This window comes from Leptonychotes weddellii, chromosome 5 (genome assembly GCF_054177405.1).
Source record: "Leptonychotes weddellii isolate Sample4059 chromosome 5, ASM5417740v2, whole genome shotgun sequence".
Classification (NCBI taxonomy): domain Eukaryota; kingdom Metazoa; phylum Chordata; class Mammalia; order Carnivora; family Phocidae; genus Leptonychotes; species Leptonychotes weddellii.
The window spans coordinates 24,479,325-24,504,780 of NC_138373.1; the positions used below are offsets into that span (position 1 = coordinate 24,479,325).

General features: G+C 46.5%; 2 protein-coding genes across 15 annotated transcripts in view; one reads left to right on the forward strand and one right to left on the reverse strand.

Annotated features, from left to right (window-relative positions):
• The window catches only part of NDE1 (nudE neurodevelopment protein 1), a 44,959-nt gene extending 31,057 nt beyond the window's left edge, over positions 1 to 13,902 (reverse strand). For both annotated transcript variants that reach the window (XM_081819962.1, XM_006728648.3), the window contains exons 1-3: positions 13,821 to 13,902; positions 6,227 to 6,352; positions 5,079 to 5,232 (exon numbers count right to left, since the gene is read on the reverse strand). In XM_081819962.1, the coding sequence (XP_081676088.1) occupies positions 5,079 to 5,232; positions 6,227 to 6,309 (237 nt within the window). In that variant the 5' untranslated portion in view covers positions 6,310 to 6,352; positions 13,821 to 13,902. The remainder of the gene's footprint in view (positions 1 to 5,078; positions 5,233 to 6,226; positions 6,353 to 13,820) is intronic.
• A 4,141-nt stretch (positions 13,903 to 18,043) lies between these two features.
• MARF1 (meiosis regulator and mRNA stability factor 1) overlaps positions 18,044 to 25,456 on the forward strand; it is a 43,890-nt gene continuing 36,477 nt past the window's right edge. For 8 of the 13 annotated variants that reach the window (XM_031018986.2, XM_031018971.2, XM_006728643.3 and 5 more), the window contains exons 1-3: positions 18,044 to 18,168; positions 21,731 to 21,932; positions 24,074 to 24,757. In XM_031018986.2, coding sequence (XP_030874846.1) covers positions 21,789 to 21,932; positions 24,074 to 24,757 — 828 coding nt within the window. In that variant the 5' untranslated portion in view covers positions 18,044 to 18,168; positions 21,731 to 21,788. Of the gene's footprint in view, positions 18,169 to 21,730; positions 21,933 to 23,735; positions 23,813 to 24,073; positions 24,758 to 25,456 lie in introns of those variants that run through there. The other 5 variants (XM_081819966.1, XM_081819968.1, XM_081819967.1 and 2 more) reach the window with 5 other exon arrangements.

Consider the following 25,456-nt stretch of genomic DNA (forward strand, 5'->3'; position numbering starts at 1 on the left):
CCACAGCCAGGCCACAAGTCTAACCTCAGCCAGTAGAACCTTCTCTCCACAGATATGGACTCTGAAGCAAGTGAGGGCACATGGCGAGAATGGGGGCCACCATTCAAAGTTGTTATGTCCCAAGTACCTCCCACCTCTTGGCCCACAAGCATCTTGCAGCCCGCCCCCTCCTGAACTTGGTCCCTGCAGCCTCTGAGTGTCAAGACCCCCAACAATCTTCAAAGGAATTATTTTGCTCAAGGTGTCCACAGCCATGGAAAGCCATATAAACCTCTCCAAGCCTCATCCACAAACAAGGGCAATACCAATCCACTTCATGTGACATCCCTGGATTGCATATCAGGAATCACAGTAACTTTGGTTGCTTGGGCCTCACCGTAAGAGCAGGAAACCATGTACTTATTCTGACAACTGTTCTAACTTTGTGATCCAGGACACACCCCCTGCAGCATGGGGGAGTTAGAGAGGACTTTTGGACCTTTGGGGGAAGGAGGGAAGGAAGGAAGGAAACAAAAAAGCCCCACAACCTGTTATTAATTATCAAAAGAGCTTAGTGTGATCTGTGCTTTCCAAGGCAAGGACTAGTCAAATGACTTCACGATCTGTTGCTGCGCAATTTCAGCAGCTAACATTCATTGCGTGCTTACTCTGGACCAGCTTCTGGGCTCAAGATAGTTCTTACGTTGGCTCATTTAATGCTACTTCAGAGACGTGAACTGGGGCTACTTCATTAGCCCAAAGTCAACTGGTAGCAAATGACTGAGCCAAGATCCAATGTGGGCCCCTGGGGCTTGTGCTCATTAAACAACTATGCTTAACTGCCCTCAAACATTTCCTTCCGGGCCACAGAGGTATCGACCACACGTGCACACGCACACATACATTCTGCTTTGGCTACTCTTTCAAATCACCTTCCTTCACCAAACACCCTTACTGCTTTCCCTTCATCTACACATGAAAACACGTCCCACAGGAAAGGCCCAAAGTCTAATTAGAAAGTCTGAGGGGTGCCTGGCTGGCTCAGTTGGTAGAGGATGTGACTTTTTTTTTTTTAAAGATTTTATTTATTTATTTGAGAGAGAGAAATGAGATAGAGCATGAGAGGGGGAAGGGTCAGAGGGAGAAGCAGACTCCCCGCTCAGCCCGGAGCCCGATGTGGGACTCGATCCGGGGACTCCAGGATCATGACCTGAGCCGAAGGCAGTCGCTTAAACAACTGAGCCACCCAGGCGCCCTGAGGATGTGACTTTTAATCTCAGGGTTGTGAGTCCAAGGCCCACGTTGGGTGTGGAGATTACTTTAAAAATAAAATCTTAAAAACAAACAAACAAAAAAACAGGGTGCCTGTGGGGGCTCAGTCGGTCAAGCAGCTGCCTTCGGCTCAGGTCATGATCCTAGTCCTGGGATCGAGCCTCACGTCCCGCTCCCTGCTCAGCGGGAAGCCTGCTTCTCCTTCTCCCTCTGCCTGCCGCTCTGCCTACTTGTATTCTCTCTGTCAAATAAATAAATAAAACCTTTAAAAAAAAAAAAAAGAAAAAGGAAACTTGAAAAACAGACACTCTCTTCTTTCCTCAGTCGAGCAAACAAAGGCGTTGCTAGAAAACAGTCGGGATGCACGGGGAGAATGACATAATGGTACCTGGGCCAGAGAGGCGTGGTGAGAGCAGCGTGAGAAGAACTCCCACAGAACAAGCAGATCATTTACAGGGTGGCGACAGGGAGGGCATTCCACATCCTCACGCTACTCCATCCCCTCTGATACTCCGTTTCCTGGCCATGAGCAGAGGAAGCAACTCCCCTCAGCCAAGGAGGGGCTGACCAAGCCCCACGCAAGGGCAAATTCCCAGGGCTGGCTCTGACAGCCTCACCCCCTTTATCTGGGTGCATCTCCAAACAAAACAGGAGCGCAAAGGATCCTACGCCATTAACCTCAATTCAAACCCAGGTTCCAAGATGATGCAGTTAACGGACTTCTCCACCAGCATAAAGATGCAAAGGATGTCCTTTGAACTTGTGGACATGAAAAGCCATTGCTAAATATTGTGCTTTCATTTGGGGCTAATTATAATAAGCTGTCAGCTGATGGAGGCATCAACAGACTCTCTGTTTGATCCCTTATAGGCCTACAGGCCTTCTTATTCAACTTGTGATGAATAAGCCAGTTGTCAAGAAGTCTGACTCAGTTGAAAACATTTCTCTGGGATGACTGACAGATATTTGAGGGTGGCAGTTTTTTTTTTTAAAGTAATCTGTACCCCAGCGTGGAGCTCGAACTCACGACCCTGAGACCCCGAGTCACATGCTCCCATAACGGAGCCAGCCAGGTGCCCCGGTGGCAGTTCTATTTACCCGGGCATTTCTAGTTCTTCTCCTGCTTTTACACTCCACACCTCAGGCATCTGTCAGGTGGTTGTCATGAAGGGTCTTCTGCAAGTTCAAAGGCTCAGTCTTGAAGCAGTTAATTACTTCATAATTGCTTGACAGGAGTCTGCCTCCATGGAGGGCCTGGTCCCTCTCCCGACTATGGTTCACACCGCCGATTGTCCTTCCACACAGTGTCCCGTCCCTGAGTCCCCTTCAAGTTAAGCACCACAATTCCTCAGTGCCAGTGGCAGGGGTCGGGCTGCCCACAAAATGAGTGGCATGGACCAGGTGTAAGGATAAAGCAAAGGACACTTACCCCTCAGTGTCAGGGATGGAGGTGGGGGACAGTAGTGGGGACTGGGATGGGCTGGTGAACGCTTGCTCGGTCTCAGTAACTGCTGCCTGGCTTTTCACTGAAGAATGCAGGCCTGGCATGCTGATTCTCAAAGGAAGTCAGAAATCCAGACTTGTATACGAAGCCTCACAACTTTGAATATTGATATTAAATACTTAAACACTAGGGGCGCCTGGGTGGCTTGGCTGGTTAAGCATCCAACTCTTGATTTTGGCTCAGGCCATGATCTCAGGGTCATGAGATCGAGCCCCATGTGGGGTTCTATATTCGGGGTGAAGTCAGCTTGAGATTCTCTCTCCCTCTCCCTCGGCCCCTCTCCCTGCTCACAACTGAACTCTCTCTAAATAAAATCTTTAAAAAACACTAAAGATAGAAATTTTACTATCAAAAGAGTGAACTGTAAACAAACCCTCAACTCTAGTTAATAACAGCATGCTGAAGTATTTACAGGGAAGTGTATAGATGCCTGCAAGGCACTTTGAAATGCATCAGAAAGCTAGATTGATGGATGGATAGATACGTAATAAAAAACAAATATGGCCCCCCCCACCCCCAAAATCAAGTATGGCAAAGGTTATAGGTAGAGCCTAGATGGTGGATATACAGGTGGTCACTGGGAAATTCTTTCAACCTCGCTGTGTGTTTGAAAACTGTCATGATAAAATGTTGAATAAAAACCACGGAAGACTAAGCAAAAAACATCAGTGGGCCAGATGGATCTGTAGATGCCCAGTGTGGGCTTTGCTGTCTACAACATGAAAAGCTTACACTCCACTGCTCAGCTTCTGAGGTCTTTGGGGATCTTTTCTCTGCCCCTCCCCATCCCTCAACCCCCAATCCATTTGTGGGTCCCACTTTTTCCTATGCGCTACTAAAGCCAGGATTCTCAAGTCTGCTTGACATCCATTCTTGTCTGTGTCTACGGAAGGTCCAGATTAACTATTCATTAACCCTTAAGCCCCAACCTGCTGGCTACGTGTGCACATGCACACACACACGCACACACACACTCCCTTCACCTTCAAACATCAGCTCAAATCCCTCCCAGCTCCCCCGGGAAGCTGTCTCCAGCTCATGCAGACCCTTCTCTCAGAAGGATCTCTCGATCAGTACTATATAACTGAGCATCTTTTTCCTTAAGTGCTTTTGGGGTTAGGTTTGTCTTCCTCACAAAGCTTCCAGAGCTCTAGGAGCACATCTCCTTCCAGTATCCACCACACCTCGCCCTTGGTTCTTCCCCCTGCCCCACCCCCGCAGCTCATCGAAATTTACATGGGGAGCTTTATTTTTAAAAATGAAGAGGCACCTGGGTGGCTCAGTCAGCTAAGCAGCTGACTCTTGATTTCAGTTCAGGTCATGATCTCGGGCTCTGCACTCAGCAGAGAGTCTGCTTCAGGATTCTCTCTCTCTCCCTCTGCCCCTCCCCCCTGCACGCTCTCTCTAAAATATATAAGTAAAGCTTAAAAAAGAAAAGACATGCAGACATGCCTAGGTGCCCCCCAGACTTACTCAGATCAGGAATCTCAGGGCGAGGGTGGGTTCAAGCCTGCCTGGCCGTGAGGGCTGAGAGCCGCAGTCTGCAGGGCACGGGCGAGTGCTTATCTGCTAAGCCCTACATAATGTCCAAAAGGCAGTCTTTACCCTTTGGACCAGTGGTGCTCCTGATACTTGGCAATGTCGACAGGTATTTCTGGTTCTCATAAATCTTTGGGGGGAGAGGGTGCCCCTGGCATCCAGTGGGTGGAGACCAGCGGTGCTGTTCAACACCCTACAATGCAAAACTCAGCCCCCACTGCAGAAAGTTACCGGACCTCAAAGGTCCACAGTGTCCAGGTTGAGGAACCTGCTCTAGACCGGCACTATCTAACAGAACTTTCTGTAATGATGGAAATATTCTCCACTTCTCTGTCCAATAACGATACCCACTAGAGATGTGGGGCTGTTGAGCAGATGAAATGTAGCTAGCACAAGGAAGGAATTACGTTTTTATCTTATTTTAATGAACTTAACTGTCAATTACCACACTGGGCAGCCTAACCCTGGACTTTGTATAATCTAATGATCAGCAATCCGGTGACACTCCATACTCCAAAAATGTCTACCTTTCACATGCCTGGTGGGGTTGTGATAGACAGCCAGGAATGACCATGGGGACACATGTGTGATTCGCTTCTCACAGAGCTCCTCCCAATGGGGGCAAAAAAGATTTCCAACACCACTTCCACCCAGCAGGTCTTGAGGGAACAGGGAGCATGCCCAGGGCTGGCCAGGGGCCCCCTCACACAGCCGGGCTCGCTTTCCCAGGCACACACATGCCACGCTGGAAGCCTGTCTGGACATGCTGTCCATGTCCTCTCACCTTGATGGTTTCCAGCTCCATGCGAAGGCGGTTATTTTCCGACAGGAGGTCCCTGTTCCTGGTTTCAATCTGTTGCAGCTGCGTCTCCAACTCAGCTTCATATTCGCGGCTTCCCTCCTGGAATTCTCGGAGCTCCTCTTGCGTGTTCTCTGCCCTACAGAAGTCCCAGACACATTAGGCAACCATTTACTGAGCACCTAGCCGTGCTGTGGAGGGTGATGCATGGATTAGCTTGTCAACCACCTTTCGAGGCAGAAACTAGGCTTACCCTCATTTTACAGATAAGGCTGAGAAAGATGTGACTTGTCTCAACGTCATGTGAGTCAGAAGCAGAGCTCACACCTGAATCCACGTCTGCCTGACTCCGAAGCCATTTCTCTACCAATTCACTCCCCGCTCATTCATTCAACATATTTGGTTTTTGAACTCAACGTGGAGTAAATGTCCTTGGGACTGCGTACCCTCTGCAGATTTACTTGTAAGCAGGAATTGGATCTAATATAAACGTTTGCTCACCCCACCACTACAGTGGGTGCCTGGCCAACCCCAGACACCCAGTTCCAGGTCCTCAATCCTTAGAAGTCAAGCAACACTTTTTTTTTAATACTAAACCTGAGTTATCTTATAGTCAAATTAAGAATAAGAAAATTAGAGTGACTGGAATAAGACCTCCATGTGAAGAATATGAGTCCATGAGAAATAAAAAGAAGCAATGCTGAACACACACACTACTCCCAGATATGGCCACTGAACCGCTGGTTTCACATTTAAAATTTGCAACAACCCATACTGTCAGGCATGGGGACTGACCAGATACGGCATCCCCAACTGATAAAACCCTTCCAGAAAATAGGGTGGGAAAGAGCACAGCGGTTTGCTCAGGACCGGAGGCTTTGACGCTCACATTCTAGCCCAGCTGCTTACTGGCTGGCGTGAACTCGGTGGGCAAGTTACTTGCCTTCCCTGAGGCTCAGTTCCTCATTTGTAAAATGGGGTGATAACTGTTTCCTCATGAGGCAGTTCTGAGATGTAATGGACAGAATGTGTGTCAAGTCCTTTGTAGTGCTTGTCACCTCAGAAGCCCCAAACTGAATGGTAGCTGCCACCAGGATGGGAAGAAAAAGCAGGGTGGACTCGGGAAGACTGACCTCTGCTTGTAAGTCATAGCCAGATCTTTCCAGTAGTTAGCTTCTTCCTCCTCAGAGCTGAAAGTCTTTCCCGAGTCCTCCATGGTGAAAACAGAGCAAGAGGTCACTCTTCTTGTGGCATGGTGTCTAGGAGAGAAAGCTTTATAATTACTATCCATGTCTGGTTAAAGAGCTTATTTTTAATGTGGCGGCGGGGGGGAGGGGCAGCGAGAGGAAGCTCCTGAATTTTATGTTGGATTAATTAATAAAATATTGCCGAAAACTGAAACCAAACCCAGACAAAATACAGCCCACCCACATGTTACATTCCATGAATAGATAAAACTACCAAGATTTTATTCATTTCATGGGGGAATGCGCAAGGAAAAAAAAAGGAGGGGAGGACATCTCTGGGGTTCTGGTTTCGACAACTCACGCCACCACCATCCCCATCACCAGAGATGAAGAACAGAAGGAAAGTCTTTAGGGCGAGAGGATAATGAGCCCAGTTTGGGATATTTCTAGTTTGACATGCCAGTGACACATCCAGAAGGAAGAGCAGATCTGAAACTCTGGGGTGAACTCTGGCCTGATACAAATTTAAGAGTCCTGAGCCTGTAGCTGCTTCTTCCCTCTTTCTCGTGACGGAACTGCTGGAGAATCTAGTGAGTACTATTTATGGAACTCTGAGGAATGCCAATGTTTGGTAGGCAAAGAAAGAAACAGTAATCTAAGGAGACAGGGGACAAATGAAGAGACAAGAACCAGAGAGAGCTGTCCTGGCAGTAGATAGGTGGTGTCAAGGGGAAAAGAAGGACCGGTCCACAGTATCCACGATACAACAGAGAAACTAAGATTAGGACTGGAAAATACCCAGGAGACTTCGTGAAATGTCGGTCACTGGTGATGTGAGCAAGAATAGTTTCAACACAGTGGGGGGGGGGGCGGAAATTGGGCAGAGGAGTTACGAGGAGGTAAAGAAGAGGAAGTAGAGGAAATTTTGGAGAGCTGGGTGTGAGAAGCAGACAAAAGGGACAGTAGCTACAGGGCAGGGGGTGGGAATGGGGCCTTGGCTCTGAGGACTTGGAGAGATCCAGAGCAGAGGCTGGGGAACAGATCTCTATGAACAGTGGGCCATTTACAGACTCCCCTCTGATAGAGCCTTATTTAAGGCTCTGAGCTTGTCAAAAGTTCATCAGGAATCCAAATGAGATGTCTCCAAAGTCCCTTCCTTCCCTCAAGGGAGCTCACAATCGGGTGTCCTTAGGGACAAAAGAATGAACACAACTCCTCACTTTGCAAGGCATAACAAGCTGTATTGTTTTTTTTTGTTTGTTTTTTTAAGAGAGAGAGAGAGAGCTGGGGGCGGGGTGAACAGAGGGACAGCATTTTAGCAGGCTCCAGTTCAGAGCGCAGGGCTCGATCTCATGACCCTGAGATCACAACCTGAGCCGAAATCAAGAGCTTAACTGACTTAACTGACTGAGCCACCCAGGCGCCCCATAACAAGCTATATTTTTGACTACAAATATTAATCATTCAGCTAAATATGTTAGTGTTAACATGGACACAATCACCAACTTCTGGATCCCTGGTTAAAAAAAAAAATCAAACAATTATATTCAAGCACAGCCTTTATTGATAACTAGATTTGTTAGTACCTATATTCACATCTCTCTTTCCTAATTTCTCACCCTTCCCTCATTCAGAGACAACATGCGATGTGCCCCACCCATCCCCTTCTGGGGAACAGAGTTTCTCTGAAAGCTGGATGGAAGCACAGAAGCTGCAAAGAGTAGAAAGCTGTTCATTTGTTGATCTTTCTCCAGTCCAGCATTTCTTCTTCTAGCTTTCTGTAACACCGCTCCAATCTTGGGGAAACTAACCCTACATTCATTCCATGTGATTCAGATGTACTTGACATCAGCATCTAGGAGGAGGCACAACACAGGAGGGATGCCTCCAGCATCAGTAACTGGCTCAGAGGTGGGCTGAACCCAAGCTGAGCCAATGACAGGGGTGGGCCTAACCCAAGCTGAGCCAATAACAGGATGGGTCTAACCCAAACTAGGCCAATGATTGGTTCAGGGGTGGCCCTAACCCAAGCTGAGCAAACCAGTGTCCAGGGCTTTTGCAGAGCCATCAGGAAAGACACTCTGGAAGGGTTAACTAACCTTATTGTGGCAATGGTTTCACAATATATTCGTTTATCAAACCATCATGTTATATACCTTAAACTTACACAATGTTTTATGTCAATTATATCTCCATAAAGCTAGGAGAAAAAAGAAAGAAACTCTTCCCACTAGGGTAAGATGGTAGGAGGTAAGCCTGGAGCTGCCAGTGATCATCCTTCCATCACAAGGGAGGAGTCTGCCAGAGAATGAAGTCAAAACAGAGAAAAGCAGAGCCAAGAGGTGGAGGCACTGGGTCCTGATGATCTCATTTGAACACCGGGATCCAGTCATACCTGATTTAAGGTTATGAGAGATAACCAACTCCCTTCCTTGACTATACCAGTTAGGGTTGGATGGCTGCCACAGAGGGTCCTAATTAAGGTAGGTAGTGAAAGATGTTGTTTGCTGAAAGTAAAAAGAATAGAACACCTAGAGTGTAAATAACAGCAATTAACATGGCAATGGGTAAGGGTAAACTTAGATGCGGTACTCCCTGCTCAAGTCTTAAGCTCTAATGAGCCCAACACTCATCTAATATGAAGTCACCAAACCAGCCCCTATAGTGTCAAAAGCCCGTGCAACTGAGTGCCGTGTGACCATTATCTTATTGAAGACAGTCTCAACTGCATGGCACGAGAGTCCGTGTAGTAGGGCGAAACAGTTAGGAACTAAGAACAATGGATGTAGACTGGCTCTTCCTGCTGTTTGGGAAAATATCATATCCAATATTTAATGTAATTAGTTCCTGCCTACTTCTCTAAACGTTCCCCAACCCTACCCACCCCCCACATTAGCTTATGTTCAAGCCACATGGCCTTCTTTCCGTTCCTTTTTTTTTTTTTAAGATTTTATTTATTTATTTGACAGAGAGAGAGAGGGAACACAAGCAGGGGGAGTGGGAGAGGGAGAAGCAGGCTTCCCGCGGAGCAGGGAGCCCGATGCAGGGCTCGATCCCAGGACCCTGGGATCATGACCTGAGCCGAAGGCAGACGCTTAACGACTGAGCCACCCAGGCACCCCTTTCTTTCCGTTCCTTGAGCACAACACACTTGCTCCCCACCTCAGGGCCTTTGCACTTGCTGTTCTCTGCCTAGGTATCCTCCTTGTCATTCAGATCTCAGCTGAAATGTCTTCCCCAGAGAGACCTTATTTGAATAAACCACCAAATATCCTCTCTAGCCCTTCACTATTTATTAACCTCTGCTTTATTTCATCATTTTGAGTTTTGTTTTTAATCTTCCCCCACTGGAATGTCAATTGTTGAGCACAGGGGCCTTCTCCATCTTGCTTTTTTATCCCAGTGCCTAGAACAGTGCCTGGCATGTAACAGGCACTAAATAAATGCTTGTGGAATGAATGAGCAAAGGGAAAGAGAGAGATGGACCACTAGTAGGAAGGGGATGTGAGGTTAAGGAAAAGCAAGAAGCCATAAATCTCTGAGGACTAGTTTATGGTTGACCTCTGTACATCCCTAAGAGGCTGGTCAGGATGTGGGAAAACCCCACACTCCCTCAGCACCTGAGTGGCATCTCATTAGTGGAAAGTGGCAGGAGGAGAGAATACCTTGTTGGAAACTACCCCCTCTCCAGGTGTACATGATAAGGAGCATCTGATACTGTTCTTGGGGTTTAATGTTCACCCTGCATTCTTATGATAGGTGAGTTTTAGGGAAAAAAGCTTCCTAAATAAAACACGGCCAGTGAGGACTAAAACTTAATCCTCAGGAAAGAAACGAATTTGAGATGTTTTAGGAGGCACTTCCATTGCCTGAGAGGCTGTAATTACAACCGTGCTGATGGGAAGGTTCTGGTTTTGGACTTCAGGGCCAGGGAGTGGGGGTAGTGGTGGAAAGAAGCTAAGCAGAGACCTGAGCTCCTGTCACAGCCTGCACCATCTGTACCTGCTTCAACTAAAGGGCAAAAGCCACAGGCCTGGCATTTCAATCCAAAACCCCCCTGCATTTTATTTTTTTTTTTCAAGATTTTATTTATTTATTTGAGAGAGAGAGAACATGAGAGGGGGGAGGGTCAGAGGGAGAAGCAGACTCCCCGCCGAGCAGGGAGCCCGATGCGGGACTCGATCCAGGGACTCCAGGATCATGACCTGAGCCGAAGGCAGTCGCTTAACCAACTGAGCCACCCAGGCGCCCAACCCCCCTGCCTTTTAAAAACAACCTTTAGGGAAGAGGGAAAATATATTATAGACTAAGAAGAAGTAACAGCCAAACTTCACTTTGTTCTGAGACAACAATCTTAAAAATGTACGCTTTTTCCTTTGCCATCCGAAAATGTCTCACAGTTCCAATGTGCATTATTCTTTGCCACAGAAAGCAGGTAAGATGACTCGGACAGACTCCCTCTCCCTATCGAATGGAACCTCTGCGTGCTGGGTGTTTAATAACTTATCTTCAATTTTATCCCCTTTAAGCCATTCGACTATTAAGAGTAAGAGAGACATCACTTGGGTTCTTAGAAGCAGAAGCTGGAGCCCAAACATTGCATGCCTTTGGCCACCTCCAGAGGTACAAGTGGACAGCAGAGGCAAATCAGACCCAAGTGCAAGTTGGGGGCAGGGAGTGACTGGAGGGTCTTTGAATTCAAGTTCATGGTCTCCTTGGGGTTGCAAAGAGACTGTTCAGAGGTCAGATTCACTCGTTTCATCTGGCCCCCAGTCTTTTCAAACGCACTGTGACAGGCACGGGTCTCGGTATATACAAGTCTGTACCCACAATCTTTATTTATTTATTTATTTATTTAAAAGATTTTATTTATTTGACAGAGAGAGACACAGCGAGAGAGGGAACACAAGCAGGGGGAGTGGGAGAGGGAGAAGCAGGCTTCCCGCCGAGCAGGGAGCCCGAGGCAGGGCTCGATCCCAGGACCCTGGGATCATGACCTGAGCCGAAGGCAGGCACTTAATGACTGAGCCACCCAGGCGCCCCTGTACCCACGATCTTAAAAATGGGCACTGCACGCCTTTCATTTGTGCTACAGGTGTCATATGCATTCGGCCTCTGTGCTTCTGCTCTCGCGCCCCAGGAGCTCTGTGGACAAACCTAATGGGCACCTCAAAAGTATATGCTACAGCAGGCAAGGAAGAACAAGCTGGGAGCACAAAGTTCAAAAAGTATGCATTCTCTATTTTGCATCACTTAGATCTCCCACCCCACCTTTGATTTCAAAACCCTAGGGAAAACAGAGCACTCTCCTTTGGCTTTCCTCTGAGTGAAGAAAGCCAGCATAGCTGGTCAGGAGCAGCACACACGGAAAACTATCAAGAATTAACTCACCACCCTTCTCCATGCCAACCTCAATCCTTCCCAATCAAAACAAAGGGAAGAGCTGAAGGGAAATGGAGGGGACAGAAAGACACCGCCAAATGTCTGCATGGGCTTCCACAGCTTCTCGGTTATGACGCAGGCTCCCCATGTTGCAGAAGTGGCGTCACTGGGGCAAAACCAGTCAAGAGCCAGCAAGTCTGGCTTCTGCCTCTGTGCTTTCAAAGTCTGTAATGATCTTCCTACAAAAATACTTAGATAGACATGCAAGGACATATACTCAAGGGTGTATGCCATCATTCACCAATGTGGAAAATTGGGAGAAACTTAACTGTCAACAGAGGACTGATTTGGAAAATTACACAGTTGTTAAGAAGTATATGAGCTAATATAGAAGAAAGTTCATGATATGTTAAGAAAGGGTGCCAATTTTGTTTATAAAGGTATCTCTCGGGCACCTGGGTGGCTCAGTAGGTTAAACGTCTGCCTTGGGCTCAGGTCATGATCCCAGAATCCTGGGATTGAGCCTGGCATCAGGCTCCCTGCTCAGCGGGGGGCCTGCTTCTCCCTCTCCCTCGGCCTGCCACTCTCCCCACTTGTGCTCTTTGTGTCAAATAAATAAATAAAATCTTAAAAAAAAAAGATGCTAGGCAAAGATTTTTTTTTCCTTCTGTGATTTCCCTCTCCTCCAACCCTTCTCAAACATTTCCAAACACCTTCTAAGGGCTAAAGCAGTGCTGGGAGAGGCAGAGAGAAAGCACCTCCATCAGTACTAGGTGCAAAAACAGTCCTAGCTGCTGACACAAACTTTCTGTATGCAGGCCCACTCATGTTAGGAAATTATCTGGTAAGGAAAGGGAGTGTAATCTCTCTGGGCTCACAAGTTTTAAGGCAAAAGAACACACTTTGGAAACAAAAATAACATCCTAACAGAATAAGCCAAGTTAAGAAACTATTATCCAAAATGAGAGGATAAAATATGCCAATTGGACGCCCCTGAGACTTAAAGGATCTAATCCTACACAAAAGACACAGTAAGAGTAAAGATTTAAGTTTCAAACCTGGTTAAATACCAGTGTGGTGGTGGGGTCAGATAAGTGGCTCTGGGAGTCAGTCACTGGGATCCAATTGCTCTTCAAAGCACCCTATCCGTGTCCTAAAATGCCATCCTACCCAAGAATACAGAAACCAAACTAGCATAGAAAATGACAAATCTCTGCCCAGTGCACCCTGTAAAGGCCGTTTCTTTAGAAAGGAAGTTAAAAGGGACCTCGAGGCTAAAAGTAGAAAGAGGCACAACCTTGTACCAACCCTGGACAAAGAAATCGGGGAAGCTCAGGCCCTCAGGAGGCAGAGAACCTGAGATGACTGGAGAAGATAAGGAGCTTCCCAAAAAGCGGTGTCAAGGTGATGGCGGGATTTCCCATGACCTCGGGGAGGCAGGTAAGTCCCAGCACTGCATTCAAACTGTAGAATAAGCGTTTTCATCCTTTATCCTACCCTTCCCCAAAGTGCTGTCAGGGGAAATCTGAACCTTCCTGCAGCAGAGATCTGAGAAAAGCAGAGGGAAGGAGACTGTTCCAAACACGTTCCCGAAGGCACGGAGATGCCAAGCAGGGGGGAGGTTTTTGGAAAGAGGCCTGAACTGAGGGTGGAAGTGGCAAGGGGCAGTGGACGAGGGCGGGGAGGGAGGGAGATACGAGGAATGAGGGCGAGTCTGGGGCAGCAGGAGGCAAGGGGGTGGCGGGGGCTGAGAAGAGGCAGAAAAAAGAGCGAGAAAAGACCAAGAGAGCCAGGAAGGCAGAGGAGCCAGGCAGCGGGGGCTGGAGACGAGGAGGGCACTAAGGACGTGGAAGTCATGGAGGGAGCGGAGGGCGCTAGAAGAGAAAGAAAGTTGGCAAAGGCGAGGAGCTGGGCGCGAGGACACAAGGGTGGGAAGGCACAAAGTTAGGAAGGGAGGCTGCAGAGAGCGGGATTTTTGAGCCCAGCGCCCGGGACCGGCGGAGTACAGGCGGCCGGGAAGGGACGCGCGAGCGAGGGGCGCGGCAGGGTCCCTGCAAGGCGGCTCCTGGCGGTCCCCAGGGCGGGCCAAAGAGTTTCCCGGTGGTGGCGGCGGTCCCGGGACGGTCCCCACCCCCGGCCACCGCAGCTCTGCACTTACCACGGCTCGGTCCGCGAGGACGGGCGGCGGCAGCGGCGGACGGCGCAGCCCGGGCCTCTGAGCACCGCCCCCACCCCCGCGCCCGCGGCGGGCGCCGACCATTGGCTGCGGCGCCACGGGACCGCGTCGGCCTCGGCCAATCAGCGCCTAGCAGCGCCGTTTGGAAACTTTTTTCCCAGGGCCCGGGCGCGGCGTGGCCACGCGGCGGCACTGGGCCGGCTAGGCGCTGGGAGGCTCCCGCTGCTGGGCAGGGACCTGGCTGGCCTTGGGAGTGTGCAGGCGGGTCCCTGGACACTAGCTAGTTTCCAATTTCCTTCATTTTCCATAAAGACAACCGGGAGGATATTGATTCTACCTTGGGGCTATGCGGAGACAAATTGAGTCGACTTGGAGTCTGTAAAACGTTTAGGACCGTGCCTAGCACAAAGTTAAATACAACCTGTGCAATTCTTAAGTGATCATGATTTGTTCATTGGTTGTGTGTCAGAGACAACGCTAACTTCTTGACATGGGTTTTCTTATTCTCACAGCAATCCTAATTGTTCACCAACAAATATTTATTGAGCACTCAGACTTATAACACAACAAATATCAGAAAGATGCCAGTCCTCAAAAGGCTTATGTTACTAAGAAAGCAAGACACTAAATCAGCAAGCAGAGTAAAATGATTTCAGATGCTTGTGAGCAATAATTTCAGAATTAACAAGGTCCTTTGAGAGAAAAGGTTCGGGAGGGGTCACTTCAGATGATCAGGGAAGGATGCTCGATGGAGGTGACAATGGAGCTCAGATCCAGATGATGAGAATCACAGAAAAGCACTTTTATTGTCCTCGTTTTAAAAGATGAGAAAACAAAGGTGCAGGAAATTAAATGCATTGCCCAAGGAGTCCCAATTAGTAATAACAAACCAGGCTTCAAACCTGGGTCTGTTTGACTCCTACACCCGAATTCTTTAGCACTACCCTAGAGGCAAAGAGATTTTTAGCTATTTTGAGGCCTCTGGCCATACTCTTAGAATCCTTCCCTGCCTCCCTGCCTTGGTTAAGAATGACCTTTCTCGGGGTGCCTGGGTGGCTCAGTCGTTAAGCGCCTGCCTTCGGCTCAGGTCGTGATCCCAGGGTCCTGGGATCGAGCCCCGCATCGAGCCCCGCATCGGGCTCCCTGCTCGGCGGGAAGCCTGCTTCTCCCTCTGCCACTCCCCCTGCTTGTGTTCCCTCTCTCGCTGTGTCTCTCTCTTCAAATAAATAAATAAAATCTAAAAAAAAAAAAAAGGAATGACCTTTCTCTGTCATGAGAGAAAGTCATAAGAATGACTGTTTTGACTCCTTCCTAGTTGCCAAAGAAGCTCAGAGACGCAAAAGGGAAACTCGCTGCCTATATCAAGAGAGTTAAGTACCAAAATGTCTTTCAGGAAGCTTCCATCCTGCTCACAAACACTAATAAATCATTCACACCCTCGTCTCAACACTTTTCCTCTGATGCTTTCTTTCATCCTCAGAATTTTATTTGACTCTCCACTCTGTGAGATTTCTGGGCAGGGAGTAATCATCCCAGTTTACAGATAAACTGAAGCACAAATCAGTGAGTTAGCCAGTCCTGCCTGAATGGCATTGATCACTTAAAAGTCACTTAAACTAGCTAGTTTCCAATTTCCTTCATTTTCCATAAAGACAACCGGGAGGACATTGAAATGGTTATCATGAAAGTTCTCAGGAGTAGTTTAGGAAATGGCTTCGTTATTGGGTAAAACCCTAGAATGAAAAGAAAATTCTGGAGCATGTTAAAACCTTTTCCTCCCTTTATTCAGTGTTTTCCTTGTAGCTTTTAGATATGAATTAGCAGAGAGCTCAGTTTCTCTTGCTTACGTCCTTCCATTATAATTTATTATTTCAAAACACTAAACTGAACATAGGCAGAAGAGAAGCTGCTGGGGGAGAAACTCCTTTAGTGACAACTAGGTTAATTTAGGAGGTGAATTGAATGTAAAATGACACTTAAATAGCACAAAAATAAAACTTCATCCTAGTTTCATAAATGTGAAGATTATAATTTGGACAGGGAAAAACTGAAAGTTACTCTTACTCTCTGATAAAAGAGTTTGCCCACTAAAGAAATAGGAGTAAGATTAGCAGAGACTATATTTAAGAAAGCATCTCTTAAGAAAATGTGAAAGCACTCTTTCACAAGTATCAAATTGCATTTCACTTCATAATTACTTCCAAGAACTGGTGTAGTCTGCTTAGGCTGGTTTTCTTTTTTTTTTTTTTTTAAAGATTTATTTATTGGACAGAGACACAGCGAGAGAGGGAACACAAGCAGGGGGAGTGGGAGAGCGAGAAGCAGGCTCCCCGCAGAGCAGGGAGCCTGATGCGGGGCTCGATCCCAGGACCCTGGGATCATGACCTGAGCCGAAGTCAGACGCTTAACGACTGAGCCACCCAGGCGCCCCTTAGGCTGGTTTTCTACAGAAAACACTAAAACTGCATTTCATTAAAAATTATTTGTAATTCAGACTTTTCATTAACTTTCCATTTAGTAGAATTGATTCGGCTTTATTTACTGCATTTAACCTGTTGAGATCAGACACAGCTCTGGACTTGAAAGAATGCCAAGCAAAGTCAAACGAAATGTCTGTTCTGTATTGTTTTGTAACCAAAAAACCTTTTTAAAAAGGCAATAAAAAATCCACAATTACTTTGTTTCCTTTTTATATTTTTTAGTTACTTCCGTGTGCGTTCAGAGATACTCAACTGGTATAAAAAGAAAAACTCCTCTAAAGAGAAGCATATTTGTTTGGTACTTTGGGGGAAAAAAAAAAAACACAACACTAGACACAGAGTTGTTTTTCATCTGTTCTAATTCCCACTTGGAAAATAATACCCACACACACACAATGAAGATTTACTCAGCAGTAATAAATACCTAAGCAGGCAGACGATGTGTGTGCTTGTCATCTGCCTTCTGGAAAATGAAAAGCAAGCACAAAGGGCGCTTTAGCTACGTGTTTGATCTTGCCCTGTGCAACAGGAGTCTACAAGGATGTCTACAGGGATGTATCATCTTCCCCTGAAGTTCTCTTTAGAGGAGTTTTTCTTTTAATGCAAATTGCCTAATGAAATTGCCTCACCCTGCAGACTTCAGGCAGGGGGAAAAAAAACCAAAACAACTCTTCACGATTTCTACTTATTCGTCTGCAAAATTAATGTTTCTCGGCAAACTTCAGAAGTGAACTTTTAGGTCGTATTCAGCTAGCCCATCGTAAATATGTCTCGATTTAGGTATGTTTCGTTTTTCTCAATGGCAACAGGAAATAGCGAGCAGTTAGCAGTTTCAGAAACGACGGTCGTGCTGAGCTTTAAAAAAAAAAAAAAAATTACTTCAGGTAAAAGATTGTGAAGCACCAACCCCCGCCCCGGAAAAAAAAAACAACCCTCAAACCCCCCAAAACCCCAACCATGTCACATCCATCCTCCTAACACACAAGCCGTCACAGCATTCATAGGGCTTTCCTCACCCTGTCCCTGGAAAGTTTGCATGCACTTGCAACGGGCTCTGCACCAGAGCTTTTAAAAAATGACGTTTTCTAACTGAAATCACGAGGATCCCTTAATAGTAGGTGACAGTGCCCAGCCGAGTCTGAGCTCACACTTCATTTTGTGCCAGCTGGGTCGCCACCTTGAGAGAAACCCCGCCGGCCCCAAGGACCTCGCGGGAAGCCCGGCTGGCGGTTATTTTTCTCTACACTCGCCACTAGGTTGCACTAGATTAAGGATCTGTGGAAATTATGCGTCATTTAATTAGAAAAAATAATCGAAATCCCGTTTAAATCGCCTTCCCTCAAAAGACTGAAAGAGCTGAATTGTATCAAATCCCGGTTGGCAGGTTTTTTTCCCCCGGCTCCACCTCACAAGCCCACTCATTCTTCGCTTTCAGGTTCCTTTCCACTCCACCACGATAAGCCAGGGAGAAGGCCTCCTTAAACTCGGGGTTTTCGCCAAAAAAGCCGGGGTCTCCCCCAGGAAAGGTCCCTATTTAGGGGTTTATCGGGAGGGGACTGAGCCTGACGAGGCTGCAGGGCCGCGAGGCCCCGCCCCCCCCGGGGTTCCCAGCACGCCCCGCGCGGGGAGGACGCGGCGGCGGGGGCGGGGTGGAGGAAGGGGCGGAGCGAGGGGGAGAGAAGGGCGTCGGTTTTGCGACAGGGGCGGTGCGGTGCGGAAGCGGAAGTGGAGGGTGCGCTTGGCGGCGGCGGCGGGAGCTGCGGAGTCGGGAATCAAAACAAAGGGCTTGGGGGGGGCGGGGGGAAGGCGGCGGGGCCGGAATGTGAGCGGAGGTGGAGCCCGCGGCTGAGGTGAGTTGGCTGGCAGCTCTGGGGACTAGTTCCTGACGGGCTCACAGCTCTGGGGCCACCGGCTGGAGGCGGGACAGCGTCCCCCCCTTCCCCTGCCCTTTGCTGGCGGGGGGTGGGGGAGGTTGGCTACTCCGAGGGGAAGGACTGGGACTCAGCAGTCAGGCCCCCACCATAGGTTCGGGTTGTCTCCCTTTCAGGTCCGTTCACGACTGTCACTGCTGCGCCCCTGCTGCCCTTTGAGGGTGTTTGGCTCCCCGTCCGCACCTGTCCCCCTGCTCCCTGTCGGGGTTCCAGGCGTGGAGAGCAAGCTTTCCGGAGTACTGTGCACAGTTGGAAGGTTAAGAGAGGAAGAAAGGGGCGGGTGTTTTTCAACCCCACTGAGCGTTTTTGCATTCTCCTCGGCAGTTTAGTACTCCCTAGGGTGTAGTCTCTGGCTTGACAGATAGGGTTGAGTTGCCTTAGGGCATGAGCCACTCCCACTACTAATTGTAACTCTACACCGTGATACACATTTTCGTTTCTCAAGCACCTTTCTGGTATTACCAAGAGCTTTCCGTTTACATTTGTATCTTTTGGACTTCCCCATTTCTCTGAGCGGTAAATATGCTGTTTTGCATACACGGAAATCAAAACCTAAACTGTCTTCCTAGATACTGAACTCTTCACTCGTTCAACAATTGTTGATATGCACCAGGCACTGGTAGGTGCAGGAAATACAGCAATGAATGAGAAAACATGATGTCTGCTGTCATGGAGTTTACAGTCAAGTAGGGGAGATATATAATAAAAAAATCAAGCAAATAAACAATTTTGGATAGAACTATGAAAAAAAAAAGTAAAAGGACTGGGTGGTGTGGGTTTCCACGACTAACTTGGGTGTTAAGAGAAGGTCATTTCTAGATTTTATACTTTGTCTCATTAAATCCCAACAACAGCCCTATAAGGATGCCACAGTTATTATCAGGCCCATTTCACACATAGGATCTGAGGTTCAGAGAGGTTGTGAACTCTCCATAGCGACACATAGAGGAAACAGCAAAATTGGGGATTAATACACAGACTGACATCAGAGTCTGTGCTCTCAAGCACTATCTGAATTGTTCAAAGAATGTCACTCAGATCAACAGAAAACTTGCTTTGGCTACCTAAGTTACTTAGTGGTATTCCCGGGAATGCTTGGGAAATTTTCTGGGTGCAGGCCACTAACAAGCTAATACATTTGTACTTTCTGTTGATTGTGTTGAGCCATACCGAAGGCACCTTGGTGTGGTGGAAAGAGGTGGATAAGCCTGGCTCTGCCCCCTTTTTAATTATGTGATCTTGGCAAGTTACAAAACTTAATTAAACTTCTGTTTACTCCTATGTAAAATTGTGGCTTATTTCTCCCTTGTCTGTCGGATTTACTGTGGGGGAAAAGATGACATAAATGAATCTTATTGTCTGGTTGTTTTCATCATTGTATCCCTTGTGCCAAGCACAGGCCTGTTATGTAGTAGATATTAAATAATTACTGAATGAGGAAATAATGTTAAATAAAAAGGCTTTGTAATTGGTATCGTACACTACCTGTTAGCACCTTTCAGGATTGGCCTTGAAGAGATTTGAGAGAGCATGTTGAAGTTGTGTATTGTCGTGAATATCCCAGATTTCTGTGATCTAGAGAGGAGTTTGTTGGGGGGATACAAGACCTGTGTTTAGTAGGAAAAACAACAATCATAATTTATTGTCATTGTGGCAGTTAACTCCATTTCTGCTTCCACACTAACTCCTAACTGTACATAGTAGGTGAATAGTTGCTGTATTCATTCCTTAATTTAACAAATAATTACTTAGTTTACACTATGTTGCAAGCCCTGTGCTTGGCACAAGCTCTACATTGCGGAAGACAAAAATGGGTGGTGGGGTCCTTTATCTAATTCCCCCCCCCCCCCAGCAATGCTGCGGAGGGGGAGAGATTAGCCACACTCTGCAAACGAAGAAACTGAAACTTAATGAAGTTTTTGTAGCTTCCACATAAGGGCCAAATAGTAAATATTTTAGGCTGTGTGGGCCATGCAGTTTCTGTTGCAAATACTTGACTAGGTAGCTGTAGTGCATAAATAGCCACATACAGTATTTAAACAAATGTCTCTTATTTATAGACACCAGAAGTTGAATTTCATATATTTAGTGTCACAAAATATTATTTTGATTTCCCCCCCCCCCCGCCCCAGAATTGAAAAGTGTAAAATACCTTCTTAGTTGAAGGTCACTTAAATACAAGCAGTGGGCTGGTTTTGGCTAGCAAGCTATAGTTTGCCTGCCCTTGCTTTTTGTGATCAGTTCTATATTTTAGATTGAGTACTCATCTCTCCCTTCACCATACTATGTAGATCTTACAATCTCTTGAGAAGAGCATCTTATCAGAGAGAGAGCTAAAAGAAATTGTTTTCTTTATGTCCAGGAGAAATTTCTGATAAATTGATAACCTTAAAACGGCCACTGTAGGTAAGAATAGGTGGTGGTTCGGTATGATGGCGAGGTCTTGGAAATGAGGTTCAGTTGTCCTTACCATTGGCAGGCTGCCTCCATGCCCACTGGCTCTTATTGATTTGATCTGCTTTTATTGTACTGTTTAAGACTTATAAGAATGTGGTTGCACTGGAGTAGACACAGCACATCTGTGACTTGAGATTTCTCAGATTTTTGGTGGTATATCAGATTGTACTTTTGTAATAAGTAAATGAAGAAATTGGTTCGATTTGTTCTGTAGCAGAATCAAATTCACAGAGTCCATAGAGTTCACTTAATTTGGACCTTCCACAGTCACATCAACGACACAGTGGGATAGGTTGCTATTAAGTCAATTTCAGTACGTAATTGGCAATGAAGACACGTAATTGTTCTTTTACTAAAACTACATGCTCTCTTTGTTAACTTTTTTACCCTCACCAGTAGGGTCTTTAGGGAGAGATGGTCGAGAAGAATTAAGAAAGAACTATAGAAGAGGCCTGTGCAGGGCTGGAGGAGGTTGGCCCTTGGCTAGAATTCTTCTTTTATTCCTTATGATCTGACTTGTTGGGAGCCATTGTACCATAAATATAGTTGTGCCATAAGTACAGCTGCAGTCTCACTTTTTTACAAATTTGTTTGAGAGAGAACGGGAGTGCACACACAAGCTGGGGGGAGGGGAGAGGGAGAAGCAGGCTCCCCACTGAGCAGGGAGCCCAACTTGGAGCTCTTGATCCCAGGACCTGAAGACTGTGACCTGAGCCGAAGGCAGACACTTAAGCGACTGAGCCACCCAGGCGCCCCTGCAGTCTCACTTTTTTTTTTTTTAAGATTTTATTCATTTGAGAGAGCGCGCACGCACACAAGCAAGGGGAGAGGCAGAGGGAGAGGGAGAAGCAGACTCCCTGCTGATCTGGAGCCCAACATGGGGCTCAGTCCCAGGACCCTGAGATCATGACCTGAGCCGAAGGCAGACACTTAACCATCTGAGCCACCCAGGTGCCACAAGTCTCACATTTTAATAGTGAAATTTGTACTTAGGCAAATAACTTTGAGATCTCATTCTTAACAGGGTGGAAGAATGAAAGAAAAGAAAGATGAAAGAATGTTGAACCACTTTGTATGGCTGTATGATGGAAGGAAGCGGAACTGAGGACTCCTGCAGTAGAACACCTGGATGGCTGCAACAAAATAATGATGCTAAGCCATGGCTTTGGAAATTCTCTAATTGCTTTTCTCGTCCTGAGCAGACATTGCCACTTAGTCCCCAAACGGTAACTATGCGCAAGACAGAGGACGTAGCAAATTCCTTTTGCAAATAGATGTGCTGTCTGTTTGGTCTGGGGCAGTCTCTCTCTCCCTGGAGTCTGTGCTAAGTTTTACCTTGTATCCTGCTTATTCTTCCTCATAGCACATGATTATAATTCCTGAACTCAAGGAGAGTGTACATTTTTTAACTCCTGCACTCCTATTCTAAGGAACTGTAGGTGCTTTAAATATTTAATGTTAACATTTGGGGAAGATTTGTTTCTTAAGAAAGTCACAGATTCCAAAGATAAAATCCAGATTGTAGAGTCAAATCAGAAGAAAGTATAAAATAGATTTTATTTCACTCTAACCTTCTGAGGTTTGAGTCTTAAAATCAAGGGAAGATTGATAGGACCTTATTGGCAGTCTTTTCCTGTTCCAGATTTCTCTTGAATATTTAAACGTGTCTGTAACTTCCTTTGCCTTTTCATAGTGATTTTGACTTTTTCTGATTTCATTCCATGCACCATATTACCACATTTCTAGTCTATGTCTTTTTTTCTTTTGCTACTGCACTTGGGATTTAAATGAGTCTTTACTATGCATTTACATAAGGGTATTAGTAACTTTTTAAAAACTCAACTAAATTCCCAATCTTCTCCAGGTTTTCATTATATAGTTACCTTTTTTTGCATGGCATCAGTAATTGAGGTCAGTGACTTCAGGGGCACTTGGCAACAGGGTTGGCAGCTCAGACAGGGCTTCCTGGGATGGAGGATCTGGCCCTTATGGAGTCACACAGTACAGGATTGCACTCAACTTTACAGATCCAGAAACCTGATTTTATCAGTGGCACCCAGGATTGAGTAAATTCAGGGGAACCAACTCATGATAATCCTGACCATAAGAGCCAGATCTTTTTTTTTTTTGAATGAGCCAGATCTCTATAAATCAGATGCCAGTAATTTCCAGCCTAAACTGTAATTACCAAGAGGGCAGAACACACTGCTTGTTGGCAGTCAGTCAATTGCTATCTCCTCCCTTTTAGGAAATGTCCAAGTGAAAAATCCAAATTTCTCCTAAATGAGTGTACTCTCCTAGATGAGTGTAGAACCACAGCCAAAGGAGTGAAATCATAGCAGTCAGATGGCCCTTTCTATGCTCTGAGGGAAGAGCATGTCTCTCTCATTGTATGAGGACATCCTCTTTCTCTTAATAGTTCCTGCAGTCAGCCAGTAGGGGCTATTGATTAGTTAGATCCCCTTTTCAGTAGCCAGGTACTCTGCTGAGTGCTTTATGTGCACTATCTCTTTTGTCCTTCTAACAACTGTAGGAGAAACTGAAATGTAGAGAGGTTATGTAACTTACCCAAGGTCCTAAAACAGTTCCTGAGTATCACATTCAAACCCAGGTCTCTGACACGGGTGCCATGCTATGACTTTGTAAATATACCGGCCTCCTGTGTCTGTGTTAGAGGCGTATGACAGACTATTTCTCTGGCATCTTATTCCTAAATAGTCTTCTACTTACTCTAATTCTTGTCCCTGACTACAAAGTAATTGTTGGCATTATGGCTTTAGGTCATGATATCCTAGAGTTTGCCTAATAATGTCAACAACACATTTAAGGCCTCTCCATGGATGGGCCACTGGGGCAGATGGCTATCTCATCCTTAATGTTTGGAATCGTCTGGAGGACCTTCCTAAATCCTTTATGGTCTGACTGCAAGAACTATTAAGTCTTTTCCTCCAAGCGCTTGGCTCAGAAGCCATCTTTATTGAATACTGTTTGTGACTGTGTTGTTTTCATACCATCTGTTTTGTCTTTAGAAGACCCTGTGAGGCAAGGGGAAGTTATCAAAGGGAAGTCCCTGAGGCACAGATGGTTAACCTGCTTTGCTGAACATGTAAGCAGAACCCTCCCCCAGTCTCCTAAAATTCAGGAAGGACACAGTCTTGATTTTAGCTGTCTGTTTTGGTGTTCACCTCCTGCAGGCCTCTCTGAAGAAGGCCCCTGGTTTCAGCTGCCATTCCATATTGTTTGGTTATGGTTGAGTGAGGTAAACAGGACTGAACGCTGTTTCCATTTTTGGATTGCAGTAGGATGTGAGTCACCAAAAGTCACTGGCCTCCTGACATTAACTGGCGTTCTGATCTTCTCTTCCCAGAAAGATTACATGGAGAACAAGAAAGTTGCTGTGGAATTAAAGGATGTGCCATCTCCCCTTCATGCTGGCTCTAAACTTTTTCCAGCAGTCCCACTTCCAGATACCCATTCTCTTCAGCAACCTAAAGTACAGCTTTCACCTGTCCCCAAAGTAAGCTGCTGTGCTCATTGCCCTAATGAACCCTCCACGTCGCCAATGCACTTTGGTGGTGGTGGTGGTAGCGGAGGTACCGGTAGCTTGATTCACCCCGGCGCACTGTTAGACCCGCAGAGCACCAGGACCATCACGTGTCAGGTAGGGTCAGGGTTCGCTTTCCAGTCTGCGTCTGCACTCCAGAATGCCTCAGCTAGGAACAGTTTGGCCGGCATTGCAAGTGACTTTCCCAGCATGTGTCTAGAAAGTAATCTGCCTTCCTGCAAACACCTGCCCTGTTGTGGGAAGCTTCATTTCCAGTCATGTCACGGTAACGTGCACAAGCTGCATCAGTTCCCGGCTCTCCAGGGCTGCGCCTCTGCTGGCTATTTCCCCTGTTCTGATTTCACAAGCGGGGCTCCAGGGCATTTGGAAGAGCACATTTCACAGTCGGAGCTAACGCCTCACTTGTGCACCAATTCTTTGCACCTAAATGTGGTACCTCCGGTTTGTTTAAAGGGCTCACTTTACTGCGAAGACTGTCTCAACAAGGTGTGTATCTTCTTATTTATTCTGTTGGGCGCGGCTGACCTTTGAGGAATGACTTTCTTAAAGTAGATAGATGTTTCTTGAAAAATCTTCCTTGTGCGCGGGGGTGAAGATTCTTCTATGAGGTAGCTTTCACCCCACCAACATAGCTTCTCTTGGTCCTGAGAGAAGCAAAGGGTAAAAGGGGAAGGGCCATTCAAAAAAGTGCAGAGTCATTATTTATGTAGCTTACGCTTTTAGAGGCTCTTGTTGTAATCAGGCTGTTTCCTACGTGTAAACCGAGTTCGGCAAAGCTTCGTGTTCTGTTTTGTCTTTAAAGGCTGGAGCACGATTGCAGTTTCTCATAACTAACACCTTATACGTGGACCCATTCATGTAATGTAGGTCACGCCATGTTGTGCCTTTGTAGTAATTTGAGGGACTTGGAATTTGGCCTCAGTCACACCGGTGTTAAAAATCTCAGTTACCTTCACGTGAAGTGTATTTGGGGTCGCCTTTGGAGGATACACATGCCCTAGAATGATCATGTGACTACCTTCCCAGATCATTTCAAGTCACTTCTTGAAGTGAGTTTATGAACTGATAGCTAATGGTTCTGGGAATGCCCTGAAATACTGAAAATACATTCCATCAGAGGTTAACAGGTGGAAAGAAGAAACACTTAGACTGTGTTTTCAGTTGTTGTTTATAACTCTAGGTTCT